Genomic DNA, 15442 nt, shown 5'->3' with positions numbered 1-15442 from the left:
AAAGTTAAACTATTCAAATTAGTCTCAAAAATGTATCTTTAAAAATACATAGGAATGAATTCAACAAGAAAAGTACAGAATCAGTGTGAAGAAAATCATAATGTTTCATTAAATAATGTCAAATAAGATATCATAAATGAAGAGCTATATCATGTTCCTGGCTGAAAAGATTATTAAAATGTCAGTTCTTCCCAGTGTAATGTATAATTTTCTTAAAAATACCAGTTCAAATTCCAGTAGGTTTGAGAGAGTTCTGGGAGGTGAGAGAAGGAACTAAGCAAAATGATTTTAAAGTTTATATAGACTGGGACTTCCCTGGTGGCACAGTGGTTAAGAATCCCCCTGCCAACGCAGGGGACACAGATTCAAGCCCTGGTCCAGGAAGATCCCACGTGCCACGGAGCAACTAAGCCCGTGCGCCACAATTTCTAAGCCTGCTCTCTAGAGCCCGTGAGCCACAACTACTGAGCCTGCGTGCCACAGCTACTGAAGCCTGTGTGCCCAGAGCCTATGCTCCACAACGAGAAGCCCACACACCGCAGTGAAGAGTAGCCCCCGCTCGCTGCAACTAGAGGAAGCCTGCGCGCAGCAACGAAGACCTAACGCAGCCAAAAAGAAAATAAATAAATTTATTTTTTTAAAAAAGTTTATTACATAGACCGAGTGAAGTAAGTCAGACAGAGAAAGACAAATATCATATGATATTGCTTATATGTGGAATCTAAAAAAAAGGGTACAAATGAACTTATCTACAAAACAGAAAGAGTCACAGACATAGAAAACAAACTTATGGTTACCAGGGGGGTGGGTGGGGGAGGGATAAATTGGAAGATTGGGATTGACATATGCACTCTACTATATATAAAATAGATAACTAATAAGGACCTACTATATAGCACAGGGAACTCTACTCAGTACTCTGTAATGGCCTATATGGGAAAAGAATCTAAAAAAGAGTGCATATATATATATGTATAACAGATGCACTTTGCTGTACACCTGAAACTAATACAACATTGCAAATCAACTATACTCTAATAAAATTAAAAAATAAAAGTTTATGTAGAATTTCAAGCTTATTTTAAAGAAGTGGTATAGCATAGTGCTTAAGAGCATAGACCTTGGAGTCAGACTACCTGGGTTCATATCTTGGCTCTACTACTGAGTGCTTTGAAAAGTTATTTAACCTCTCCATGGCTCATTTTCCCAATCTGCAAAGTGTGAGGATATTAATTCCTATCTCTTGGAATTGTTTTGAGGATAAAACAAGTAAATACATATAAATCACTTATAACCGTGCCTTACACATAGAAAATACTTAATTGTTTGCTACTAGCTTTATAGAAATCAGAAATTTTTTAGGAAAAGGACTAGATAAGGGAAATTTGTTCAACTAAATATTCAAATTAGTTGAATTAAGTTACACATTAAGGTATATTATAACATTATAAAGCTGTTATAATCAAGTGTATCCTTGTAATAGAAAAATAGATTAGTGAAACCAAATAAAGAATCCAGAAATAGATCTAAATATATATAAGCACCTAAAACATGTTTAAAGGTGACATTTCACATAAACTAGGGAAAGCTGGTTTTATTTAATAATGGTAGAGGCATAATTGGCTGCTCATCTGGTGGGAATAAACAGACCCATACTTGATACTATCGGCAGAAATAAATTTCAGACAGATTCAAGATGTAAAAGCAAGCAACAGATGGAGACAGAGAGAGAAGAAAATATATTTCTGTAATCTCTAGGAGAAAGGAGATCTTTGAAAGCAATACAAGAAACCCAGAAGCCTTTTTTTTTATCAGTATGAGATGATAGATGTTAACTAAGCTTACTGGGATAATCATGTCACGATATATATAAGTTAAATCATTATGATGTAAACTTAAATCTATATTGTATTGTATGTCAGTTATCTCTCAAAAAAACTGGAAAGAAAAGAGAGAAATCTGAAGGCCATAAAAAAATAAGTACAGATATGACTTTGTAAAAGTTAATAATTTCTGACAAAAGATACCATGAAGAGTCTAAAAACAAAAGAACAAACTGGGAGAAAATATGTGCATCATTTAAGACAAAGTTAGGGACTTCCCTGATGATGCAGTGATTAAGAATCCGCCTGCCAGTTCAGGAGACATGGGTTCAATCCCTGGTCCATTAAGATCCCACATGCCACGGAGCAGCTAAGTCCATGCGCCACAACTACTGAGCCTGCACTCTAGAGCCCATGCACCACAACTACTGAGCCTGCACTCTAGAGCCTGTGCACCACAACTACTGAGCCTGCGCTCTAGAGCCCATGAGCCACAACTACTGAGCCTGCATGCCACAACTATTGAAGCACGTACGCCTAGAGCCCATGCTCTGCAACAAGAGAAGCCACTGCAATGAGAAGCCCACGCACTGCAACGAAGAGTGGCCCCCACTTGCCGCAACTAGAGAAAGCCCACACACAGCAACAAAGACCCAAAGCAGTCATAAATAAATTAATTAATTAATTTTAAAAAAAGAATACAAGAAAGGTGAATAACAATAGAAAAATTAGCAGAGAATAAACATTAAAAATCTCCAAAAAATTGTAAACTAATAAACAAGAAAATACACTCCACTAATTAGTAGTTAGGCAGGAGCAAAATAACATACCATTTTCAATCATTGGATTGGCAAACATTAAAGGGACTTAATAACATCAAGTGCTGGCAGGGATATGAGGAACCAAACATTCTCATCATTGCAGTTGGAGGTGTGGATTGCAGTAAGAAACCTTTTTGATTTGTCAGTACCAAGATTTTAACCTTTGAGTCATTACTCCCTCTCTTGAAATTTATTCTGCAGAAATAAAAGTATCAGTTACATAAATATATGTGTACTTATGATATTTATTACTGCATTGTTTGTAAACGTGACAAAAATTTGGGGAATATTTGCATGTTAATAGGAGAAGGCTGAATAAATTGTGGAACACAAATTATGTAATAACTTGTAATTATTTAACATAATTATTTGTACATGTCATGTGACTTGAAAGATATTCAAAATCTATTGTTAATTTTTTGAAAAGATATAGCATGTTCTTTTTTTGCTAAAAATAAAAGAAAGATATATGAGCTTTGAAGTGATATAGAAGGAAAATTTTGGCATTGCCTAATTCAGAAGTATATTACAAGAGAGCAAGTATTAGAAGAAACCAGAGTTTATTGTCTTTTTTACTTTGTATATCTCTTTCTTGTTTGACTTACGACAAGCACATATTATTCTTAAAACAAGAAAAAAGACAAAGAATAGAACTTTAGTCTTTAAGTAATAGACTACAGTTTTTTATAATTGTGCTCATTTTTGATACATGGCTATTGTAAAACTGTCTACTCATACTAATGTGTTTTGTTTCACTTTAGCAATGTCTGACCGTCAGGAGAGTGCTCTTATAGAGTTAATGGTTTGTACGATTCGTCAAGCTGCTGAGGCACATCCTCCAGTGGGAAGGGGTACCGGCAAGAGAGTAAGTTATATTAGAAATCTACAAAAAAAAAAAAAGAAAAAGAAAAAGAAAGCTTTTAATGTAATTAACTGTCTTAAATATTTGAATATTTTTTGAAAATGATATATGCTGTGGTAGTTCATCTTATATTCTGTCTACTCAGGTTCCAAAATAGATTCTTTGCATCCATGCTTCTATAGCACCTGTGCCTACTTCTAGTCTAGTATCTTATGAATTTTCACATTCATATTTGTTAAAGGTACAGAAAGGCAAACTGCCTAGTTTTGGAAGCTCTTCCACTTAACATCTATGTAATCCTAGGACAGTTAATTATTTTCTTTGTGAATTTCCTTACTTGTAGTATGGGGCTAATAATGCAGGTGTTATTGCTGTTTAAGATGAATTGAGATAATCATGATGGAAAGACTGGCTCCGGTAGTGTGAAGCGGTAGGCAATTCCTCTCTGCCAAAAAAAAAAAAAGTGTAAAACTGGAAAAATTATCAAAACCCATATCAGGGCTCTGGAAATTAACCAAAGATAAAACAACAAATTGAGAAGCATTTATGGGCATATCTTGGAGGTATTGTAGGTTCAGTTCCAAACCATTATAATAAAGCAAATATTGCAGTAAAGCTAGTCACATGAATTTTTTGGTTTCTTGATGCCTAAAAAGTTGTGTTTACACTGTACAGTAGTCTATTAAGTGTGCAATGCCTTATGCCTAGAAAAACAATGTACATACCTTAATTTAAAACTAGTTTATTGCTAAAAATATGCTGTCTTCTGAGCCTTCAGCGAGTTGCAATCTTTTTGCTGGTGGCAGTTTCTTAAAATAAGACAAAAATGAGGTTTGCCTCATTGATGGACTTTTCCTTTCACAAACAATTTCTATGTAGCATGCAATGCTGTTTGATAGCATTTGACCCACAGTAGAACTTCTTTCAAAATTGGAGTCAGACCTCTCAAACCCTGCCACTTCTTTATCAACTAAGTTCATGTAATATTCTAAATCCTTTGTTGTCATTTCAACATTCATCACAGCATTTTCACCATGAGTACATTACATCTCTAGAAACCACTTTCTTCGCTCATCCATAAGAAGCAACTCCTCATCTGTTAAAGTTTTTGTAATGAGATTTATCACATATTCAGTTTCTGCTTTGAATTCTAGTTCTCTTGCTATTTTCACCACATCTGCAGTTCCTTCCTCCACTGAAATCTTTTTTTTTAATTTTTTTTTAATTTTTTTTTATTAGTTTCTGCTTTATAACAAAGTGAATCAGTCATACATATACATCCATTCCCACATCCCTTCCCTCATGCATCTCCCTCCCTCCCACCCTCCCCATCCCACCCCTCCAGGCAGTCACAAAGCACCGAGCTGATCTCCCCGTGCTCTGCGGCTGCTTCCCACTATCTATCTACCTCACGTTTGGTAGTGTATACATGTCCATGCCTCTCTTTCGCTTTGTCACAGCTTACTAAGCTCCACTGAAATCTTGAAACCCTCAAAGTCATTCATGAGGATTGGAATCAACTTCTGCCAAATTCCTGTTAGTGTTGATACTTTGACCTTTTCCCCTTGAATCATGAATATTCTTAGTGTCATCTAGGACGCTGAATCCTTTCCAGAAAGTTTTCAGTGGACTTTGCACTATCCATGGCAGCTATAGCCTTACAAAATCTCTTTCTTTACTAATGAAACTTGAAAGTCAGAATTACTCCTTGATCCATAGGCTGCAAAATGGATATTGTGTTAGGAGGCATGAAAACATGATTCTCATAGTGCATCTCCATCAGAGCTCTTGGGTGACCAGATGCCTTGTCAGTGAGCAGTCATATTTTGAAAGGAATCTTTTCTTTGAGCAGTAGGTCTCAACAGTGGGCTTAAAATATTCACTAAACCATGTTGTAAACAGATGTGCTGTCACCCAGACTTCGTTGTTCCACTGATAGAGAGCAGGCAGAGTAGATTGAGCATATTTCTAAGGGCCCTAGGACTTTCAGAATAGCGAATGAGCATTGGCTTCAACTTAAAGTCACCAACTGTATAGCTATGAAAATTCTACGTGGCATCTTCTTTAATATAATGCTGTTTTGTCTATACTGCAAATCTTTTGTTTAGTGTAGGCACCTTCATTAATTATCTTAGCTAGATCTTCTGGTTAACTTGCTGCAACTTCTACATCAGCAGTTGCTGCCTCACCTTGAACTCATGTTATAGAGATGGCTTTTCTTAAATCTCATGAACTAGATTCAGCCTTTTCTTCTGCAGCTACCTTACTTCTCTCAGCTTTCATAGAATTTAAGAGAGTGAGGGCCTTGCTGTGGATTAGGCTTTGGCTTAATGGAATGTTGTGGCTGGTTCGATCTTCCATCCAGATCACTAAAGCTTCTTCCATGTCAGCAATAAGGCTGTTTCACTTTCTTATCATTCATGTATTCACTGGAGTAGCACGTTTAATTTCTTTCATGAACTTTTCCTTTGCATTCACAAGTTGGCTGTTTGACTCAAGAGGCCTAGCCTTTGGCCTGTCTCAGCTTTCAACATGCCTTCCCCACTGAGCTTAATCATGTCTAGCTTTTGATTTAAAGTAAGAGATGTGTGGCTCTTCTTTTCACCTGAACACTTAGAGGCTTATTAGGGGTTAGTAAGGTTGTTAGTTGGCCTGATTTCAATACTATTGAGTCTCAGGAAATAGGGAAGCCTGAAGAGGGGAAAAGATGGGGGGACAGCTAGTTGGTGGAGCAGTGGGACACAACATTTATCACGTAAATAAGCTCCCCATTTTATATGGGTGCAGTTTCTGGCACCCCAAAACAATTAAATGGTAACATCAAAGATCACTGATCACAGATCACCATAACAGGTATAATAATAATGATGAAAAAGTTTGAAATATTGCAAGAATTACCAAAATGTGACACAGAAACAGACACACAAACACAAAATGAGCAAATGGTGTTGGGAAAATGGTACCAATAGACTTGCTCAACACAGGGTTGTCACAAAGTTCCAATTTGTTTTCTTCAAAAAATCAATATCTGCAAAACATAATAATGAGGTGTGCTCATATTCTTGGAAAACTGCTGAAGCTTCAGGTTAAAGCTGTAGGAGTCTGCAGCCTTCCTGCCTAGGGTTACAGTATACACAGAACCCACAAGCTTGATTGGTGACATCTGTAATTTTACCAGAGTGGCACTATATGTAAAAACCAGCAACTTTGCTGTCAAGGGAGCAGACTCAATATGGGACAAATGGGAAAAGTCCACAGCTTTGTCAACTAGAAATGGAAGAAACAAATAAGGAAATCCTGTACCTGTGATATTCAGAGATTGTATCTGCAAGTTGGTAAGAATAGTGAACCAGCCAAGAATCTAACAAAAAAATGCTAGAAATGAGAAAGCCATAAAAGGATTAATAAACTCTTCATACATCCCTGGCTGACTGGGAAACCTGAGAGAGAGAACCCAATGGAAAATAAAAGTCAAGCAAACTTACACAGTGGCTGAAGTTTGAATGTGCTCTCTATCCCACAAACAGATCAGGTCTCAGAGGCTAGGAGCCTTATAAATTTGGATCATTTAAGTACCACCTCTACCCAAATCATTGGCTGACTAGTGATCTATTGAAACACAGAGGAGACTCCCAGGCAGACAGGCTAAAAAACAAAAATAAGAATAAAAATTCCCAACAGAAGCCACACATCATGGGAGAGACAAATTACACAGTTTAAGTTAAAGATTAATTTATTAAAATGACACTTAGTAAAATAATTTTTAAGTACATAGTTATTACAGGATATTATAAAAAATGTCCACTTTTCCAGAAAAATTGGAACCATGCAAAATAAAAAAAAAAAAACAAGTGTGGCCATACTCAGGGGAAAACAGTAGACAGTAGGAATGGTTTCTCAGTAGGTGCAATTGTTGGGTTTAGCAAATACTCCAGAGCCCTTTTTTTTTTTTCGCAGTACGTGGGCCTCTCACCGCTGCGGCCTCTCCTGCTGTGGAGCACAGGCTCCGGACGTGCAGGCCCAGCGGCCATGGCTCACAGGCCCAGCCACTCCGTGGCATGCGGGATACTCCTGGACCAGGGCACGAGCCTGTGTCCCCCGCATCGGCAGGCGGACTCTCAACCACCGTGCCACCAGGGAAGCCCCAGGGCCCTTTTTTATAAATATGTTCAAAGAATTACAGGAAAGTATGTTCAGAGAATTACAGGAAAAGATGATAACAACAAATAAGGAATCTCAGTAATTCCAATTTTTCAAATGGAAATCCATGAGTTGAAAAGTACAGTAAGAAAAATTTAAAATTTATTAGATGAGCTCAACAGATTTGAGATGACAGAAGAAACAGTGGACATGAAAGATTAATAGAAATTATTCACTCTGAAAAAAAAAAACAGGAAAAAACGTGAAGAGAAATGAACAGAGCCTAAGAAATGTGTGAAACAACATCAAGTCACCAAATTTGTGTAATGGAGTCCTACAAAGAAAGGAGTGAGAAAGAAAAGAAAGGAAAAACATTTTAAGAATTGCCAAAAACTTCCCAAATTTGATGAGAAATGTTAATCCACGGGTCCAAGAAATTTAACAAAATCCAAATAGTATAAACACAAAATATCTACCTCTAGAAATAGGGTAGTCACACTGTTAAAAGCTAAAGACAAAAAATCTTGAAAGCTGTAAGAAAAATAACTCATGTGGAGGACAACAGCAATAGGATTAGCAGTTGACTTATCAGAAGTAGTTAAGCCCAGAAGACAGTAGAATGACAATCACCGAAAGACAACAAAATTGCCAACCAGGAATTCTAACTCCAGTAAAATTATCTTTCAAGTATGAAAGTGAAATAAAAACATTCCCATATAAACAAAGATTGGGAAACATGTTAGAAGACCTGCCTTAGAAGAAATACTAAAAGAAGTCCTTCCAGCTGTAAAGAATGGAAACTCTAATCCACAGGAGGAGATAGAGAGTACCAGAAATGGTAAATATGTTGGTGGATATAAAAGGCTGTGTAGGGCTTCCCTGGTGGTGCAGTGGTTGAGAGTCCGCCTGCCGATGCAGGGGACACAGGTTCGTGCCCCGGTCCGGGAAGATCCCACATGCCGCGGAGCGGCTAGGCCCGTGAGCCATGGCCGCTGAGCCTGCGCGTCTGGAGCCTGTGCTCCGCAATGGGAGAGGCCACAACAATGAGAGGCCCGCGTACCGCAAAAAAAAAAAAAAAAAAAAAAACAGGCTGTGTATATTATATTTTATTTAATTTTCAAAGAGACCTGAGATTATTTACAGCAACAACTCTAGCACTGTGGTGTTCGGATTATGATCGATGTCGACACGTGAGGGTAGCGTAAAGAAGGGCGAAGGAAGCAGAACTCTCCTGGAGTAAAGTTGCTGTAGTTTGCTATAAGGAACTCATTAGTAATCTGAAGTTAGTTGTAATACGTTGAAGAAGTATATTGTGATCCCTAGAGCAACTACTCATACCTAAAAACAGAAAAGGAAACCAACAGAGAAATTGTAAGAGCACACTAAAAAATGTTTAACTGCAAAGAAGTACGGCAGACGAAGAGGGGGGGAAAAAAAGACATAAGGTATATAGATAACAAATAGCCCAATGGCTGACATAAATTTAACCATATTAAACATGACATTAAATACAAATATAGGAGAGACCCCAAAAAGTAGAGACTGAGAAAACTAAGGACTGGGTATGAAATGATAATAAGGAATTATTGTTAAATTTTGTTGGAGATGTAAAGCTTAATTATTCTTGCATCTTCATCTGTTAGAGACATAATGAAATATTAGGGGTGAAATGATACACAAAGAACTTGCCTTAAAATGCGACAGAAGACCATTGTTTCGGGGTGCACAAGGAGAGGGGATTCACAGCACCTCCTAAACTAGCTCCAGAGATGGGCGCAAGCCGCGGCTATCAGCACGGACACCAGAGACACGCGTGAAACGCTAAGGCTGCTGCTGCAGCCACCAAGAAGCCTGTATGAAAGCACAGGTCACTATCCACACCTCCCCTCCCAGGAGCCTGTGCAGCCCTCCACGGCCAGGGTCCTGTGATCCACGGACAACTTTCCCAGGAGAACACACGGCGCGCCTCAGGCTGTTGCAATATCATACTGGCCTCTGCTGCCGCAGGCTCGCCCCGCATTGCGTATCCCTCCCTCCAACTGGCCTAAGTGAGCCAGAGCCCCCATCAGCTGCTACTTTAACCTCACCCTGTCTGAGTGCAGAACAGACGCCCTCAGGAGACCTACATGCAGAGGCAGGGCCAAATCCAAAGCTGAACCCCAGGAGCTGTGCAAACAAAGAAGAGAAAGGGAAGTCTCTCCCAGCAGCCTCAGGAGCAGCGGATTAAATCTCCACAGTCAACTTGATGTACCCTGCATCTCTGGAATACGTGAATAGACAACAGGTCAGCCCAAAATTCAGGTGGTGGACTTTGGGAGCAGTGATATATATATCTTTTTCCTTTTTCTCTTTTTCCGTGTGGCTCTCAGGGTCTTGGTGCTCCAGCCAGGTGTCAGGCCTGTGCCTCTAAGGTGGAGAGCCGAGTACAGGACATTGGTCCACCAGAGACCTCCCAGCTCCACATAATATCAAACGGTGAAAGCTCTCCCAGACATCTACAGCTCAACGCTAAGACCCAGCTCCACTCAATGACCAGCAAGCTACAGTGCTGGACACCCTACTCCAAACAACTAGCAAGACAGAAACACAACCCCACGCATTAGCAGAGAGGCTGCCTAAAATCATAATAAAGTCACAGACACCCCAAAACACACCACCGAATGTGGTCCTGCCCAAAACAAGGACAGGATCCAGCCTCATCCACCAGAACACAGGCAGCAGTCCCCTCCACCAGGAAGCCTACACAACCTACTTAACCAACCTTAGCCACTGGGGGCAGACACCAAAACACAGGAACTACGAACCTGCAGCCTGCGAAAAGGAGATCCCATACACAGTAAGTTAAGCAAAATGAGAAGACAGAGAAACATACAGCAGATGAAGGAGCAAGGTAAAAATCTACAGACCAAACAAGTGAAGAGGAAATAGGCAGTTTACCTGAAAAAGATTCAGAGAAATGATAGTAAAGATGATCCAAAATCTTGCAAATAGAATGGAAAAATACAAGAAACGTTTAAAAAGGACCTAGAAGAACTAAAGGGCAAACAGTGATGAACAACAAAATAAATGAAATTTAAAATTTTCTAGAAAGGATCAATAGCAGAATAACTGAAGCAGAAGAATGGATATGTGACCTGGAAAATAAAACAGTAGAAATAACTACTGCAGAGCAGAATAAAGAAAAAAGAATGAAAAGAATTGAGGACAGTCTCAGAGACCTGTCAGGCAACATTAAATGTACCAACATTCAAATTATAGGGGTCCCAGAAGAAGAAGAGAAAAAGAAAGGGACTGAGAAAATATTTGAAGAGATTATAGTTGAAAACTTCCCAAATATGGGAAAGGAAATAGTTAATCAAGTCCAGGAAGCACAGAGAGTCCCATACAGGATAAATCCAAGGAGAAACACGCCAAGACACATATTAATCAAACTATCAAAAATTAAATACAAAGAAAACATATTAAAAGCAGCAAGGGAAAAGCAACAAATAACACACAAGGGAATCCCCATAAGGTTAACAGCTGACCTTTCATCAGAAACTCTACAACACTCCCAGAAGGGAGTGGCAGGACATATTTAAAGTGATGAAAGGGAAGAACCTACAACCAAAATTACTGTACTCAGCAAGGATCTTATTCAGATTTGATGGAGAAATTAACACCTTTACAGACAAGCAAAAGCTAAGAGAATTCAGCACCACCGACCTAGCTTTACAACAAATGCTAAAGGAACTCCTCTAGGCAGGAAACACAAGAGAAGGAAAAGACCTACAATAACAAACCCAAAACAATTAAGAAAATGGTAGTAGGAACATACATATCGATAATTACCTTAAATGTAAATGGATTAAATGCTCCAAACAAAAAACATAGACTGGTTGAATGGATACAACCACAAGACCCGTATATATGCTGTCTACAAGAGACCCACGTCAGACCTAGGGACACATACAGACTGAAAGTGAGGGCATGGAAAACGATATTCCATGCAAATGGAAATCAGAAGAAAGCTGGAGTAGCAATTCTCATATCAGACAAAATAGACTTTAAAATAAAGACTATTACAAGAGACAGAGAGGGACACTACATAATGATCAAGGGATCAATCCACGAAGAAGATATAACAATTGTAAATATTTATGCACCCAACATAGGAGCACCACAATACATAAGGCAAATGCTCACAGCCATAAAAGGGGAAATTGAGAGTAAAACAAGAATAGCAGGGGACTTTAACACCCCACTTTCACCAATGGACAGATCATCCAAGATGAAAATAAGGAAACACAAGCTTTAAATGATACATTAAACAAGATGGACTGAATTGATATTTATAGGACATTCCATCCAAAAACAACAGAATACACTTTCTGCTCAAGTGCTCATGGAACATTCTCCAGGATACATTATATCTTGGGTCACAAATCAAGCCTTGGTAAATTTAAGAAAGTTGAAATTATATCAAATATCTTTTCCAACCACAATGCTATGAGCCTAGATTTCAATTACAGGAAAAAATCTGTAAAAAATACAAATACATGGAGGCTACACAATACACTACTTAATAATAAAGAGATCACTGAAGAAATCAAAAAGGAAATCAAAAAATACCTAGAGACAAATGACAATGAAAACACGACAACCCAAAACCTATGGGTTGCAGCAAAAGTAGTTTTAAGAGGGAAGTTGATAGCAATACAATCCTACCTCAGGAAACAAGGGACATCTCAAATAAACAACCTAACCTTACACCTGAAGCAATTAGAGGAAGAAGAACAAAAATACCCCAAAGTTAGCAGAAGGAAAGAAATCATAAAGATCAGATCAGAAATAAATAAAAAAGAAATGAAGGAAGCAGTAGCAAAGATCGATACAACTAAAAGCTGGTTCTTTGAGAAGATAAACAAAATTGATAAACCATTGGCCAGACTCATCCAGAAAAAAAGGGAGAAGACTCAAAGCAATTAATTACAAATGAAAAAGGAGAAGTAACAACTGACACTGCAGAAATACAAAGGTTCATGAGAGATTACTACAAGCAACTATATGCCAATAAAATGGACCACCTGGAAGAAATGGACAAAGTCTTAGAAAAGCACAACCTTCTGAGACTGAACCAGGAAGAAATAGAAAATATAAACAGACCAATCACAAGCACTGAAATTGAAACTCTGATTAAATATATTCCAACAAACAAAAGCCCAGGACCAGATGGCTTCACAGGCAAATTCTGTCAAACATTTAGAGAAGAGCTAACACCTATCCCTCTCAAACTCTTCCAAAATATAGCAGAGAGAGGAACACTCCCAAACTCATTCTACGAAGCCACCATCATACCAAAACCAGACAAAGATGTCACAAAGTAAGAAAACTACAGGCCAATATCACTGATGAACATATATGCAAAAATCCTCAACAAAATACTAGCAAACAGAATCCAACAGCACATTAAAGGATCATACACCATGATCAAGTGGGGTTTTTCCCAGCAATGCAAGGATTCTTCAATATACTCAATCAATGTGATACACCATATTAACAAAGTGAAGGATAAAAAACATATGATCATCTTAATAGAGGCAGAAAAAGCTTTTGACAAAATTCAACACCCATTTAGGATTTAAAAAAACCCAGAAAGTAGGCATAGAGGGAACTTACCTCAACATAAAAAAGACCATGTATGACAAACCCACAGCCAACATCGTTCTCAATGGTGGAAAACTGAAAACATTTCCACTGAGATCAGGAGCAAGACAGGCTGCCCACTCTCACCACTATTATTCAACATAGTTTTGGAAGTTTTAACCACAGCAATCAAAGAAGAAAAAGAAATAAAATGAATCCAAATCAGAAAAGAAGAAATAAAGCTGTCACTGTTTGCAGATGACATGATACTATACATAGAGAATCCTAAAAATGCCACCAGAAAACTACTAGAGCTAAGCAGTGAATTTGGTAAAGTAGCAGGATACAAAATTAATGCACAGAAATCCCTTGCATTCCTATACAGCAATGATGAAAAATCTGAAAGAGAAATTAAGGAAACACTCCCATTTACCACTGCAACAAAAAGAATAAAATACCTAGGAATAAGTCTACCTACAGAGACAAAAGACCTGTATGCAGAAAATTATAAGACACTGATCATAGAAATTTAAGATGATACAAACAGATGGAGAGATACCATGTTCTTGGATTGGAAGAATCAACATTGTGAAAATGACTATACTACCCAAAGCAATCTATAGATTCCGTGCAATTCCTATCAAACTACCAATGTCATTTTTCACAGAACTAGAACCAAAAATTTCACAATTTGTATGGAAACATAGAAGACCCCAAATAGCCATAGTAATCTTCAGAAAGAAAAACGGTGCTGGAGTAATCAGGCTCCCTGACTTCAGACTATACTGCAGAGTTACAGTAATCAAGGCAGTATGGTGCTGGCACAAAAACAGAAATATAGATCAATGGAACAGGATAGAAAGCCCAGAGATAAACCCACGCACATATGGTCACCTTATTTTTGGTAAAGGAGGCAAGAATATACATTGGAGAAAAGGCAGACTCTTCAGTAAATGGTGCTGGGAAAACTGGACAGCTACAGGTAAAAGAATGAAATTAGAGCACACCCTAACACCATACACAAAAATAAGCTCAAAATGGATTAAAGACCTAAACGTAAGGCCAGACACTATCAAACTCTTAGAGGAAAACATAGGCAGAACACTCTATGACATAAATCACAGCAAGATCCTTTTTGCCCTACCTCCTAGAGAAATGGAAATAAAAACAAAAATAAACAAATGGGACCTAATGAAACTTAAAAGCTTTTGCACAGCAAAGGAAACCATAAACAATACGAAAAGACAACCCTCAAAATGGGAGAAAATATTTTCAAACGAAGCAACTGACAAAGGATTAATCTCCAAAATATACAAGCAGCTCATGCAGCTCAATGTCAAAAAAACAAACAACCCAATCCAAAACTGGGCAGAAGACCTAAATAGACATTTGTCCAAAGAAGATATACAGATTGCCAACAAACCCATGAAAGGATGCTCAACATCACTACCCATTAGAGAAATACAACTCAGAACCACAATGAGGTATCACCTCACACCAGTCAGAATGGCCATCATCAAAAAGTCTACAAACAAATGCTGGATTGGTTGTGCAGAAAAGGGAACACTCTTGCACTGTTGGTGGGAATGTAAATTGATACAGCCTCTATGGAGAGCAGTATGGAAGTTCCTTAACTAAAAATAGAACTACCATACGACCCAGCAGTCCCACTATGTGGCATATACCCTGAGAAAACCATAATTCAAAAAAGAGTCATGTACCATAGTGTTCATTGCAGCTCTATTTACAATAGCCAGGACATGGAAGCAACCTAAGTGTCCATCGACAGATGAATGGATAAAGAAGATGTGGCATATATACAATGGAATATTACTCAGCCATAAAAAGAAACGAAATTGAGTTATTTGTAGTGAGGTGGATGGACCTAGAGTCTGTCATACAGAGTGAAGTAAGTCAGAAAGAGAAAAACAAATACCATATGCTAACACATATATATGGAGTCTAAAAAAAAATGTCATTTAGAACCTAGGGGCAGGACAGGAATAAAGATGCAGACATAGACAGTGGACTTGAGGACACGGGGAGGGGGAAGGGTTAGCTGGGAGGAAGTGAGAGGGTGGCATGGACATATATACACTACCAAACGTAAGGTAGATAGCTAGTGGGAAGCAGCCACATAGCACAGGGAGATCAGCTCCGTGCTTTGTGAC

General features: G+C 38.3%; 1 protein-coding gene across 3 annotated transcripts in view; it reads left to right on the top strand.

The window, feature by feature from the left end:
- Positions 1-15442, top strand: part of STAG1 (STAG1 cohesin complex component) — a gene marked incomplete at its 3' end in the record, with an annotated part of 433334 nt that overhangs the window by 361902 nt on the left and 55990 nt on the right. For all 3 annotated transcript variants that reach the window (XM_082624612.1, XM_082624613.1, XM_082624611.1), the window contains one exon: positions 3406-3509. In XM_082624612.1, coding sequence (XP_082480738.1) covers positions 3406-3509 — 104 coding nt within the window. The remainder of the gene's footprint in view (positions 1-3405; positions 3510-15442) is intronic.

Source organism: Mesoplodon mirus (assembly GCF_964341445.2).
Source record: "Mesoplodon mirus genome assembly, chromosome: 6".
NCBI classification, from domain to species: Eukaryota; Metazoa; Chordata; class Mammalia; order Artiodactyla; family Ziphiidae; genus Mesoplodon; species Mesoplodon mirus.
Note: the sequence above shows the minus strand (reverse complement) of the source record. Positions and strands in the feature narration are given on the sequence as shown.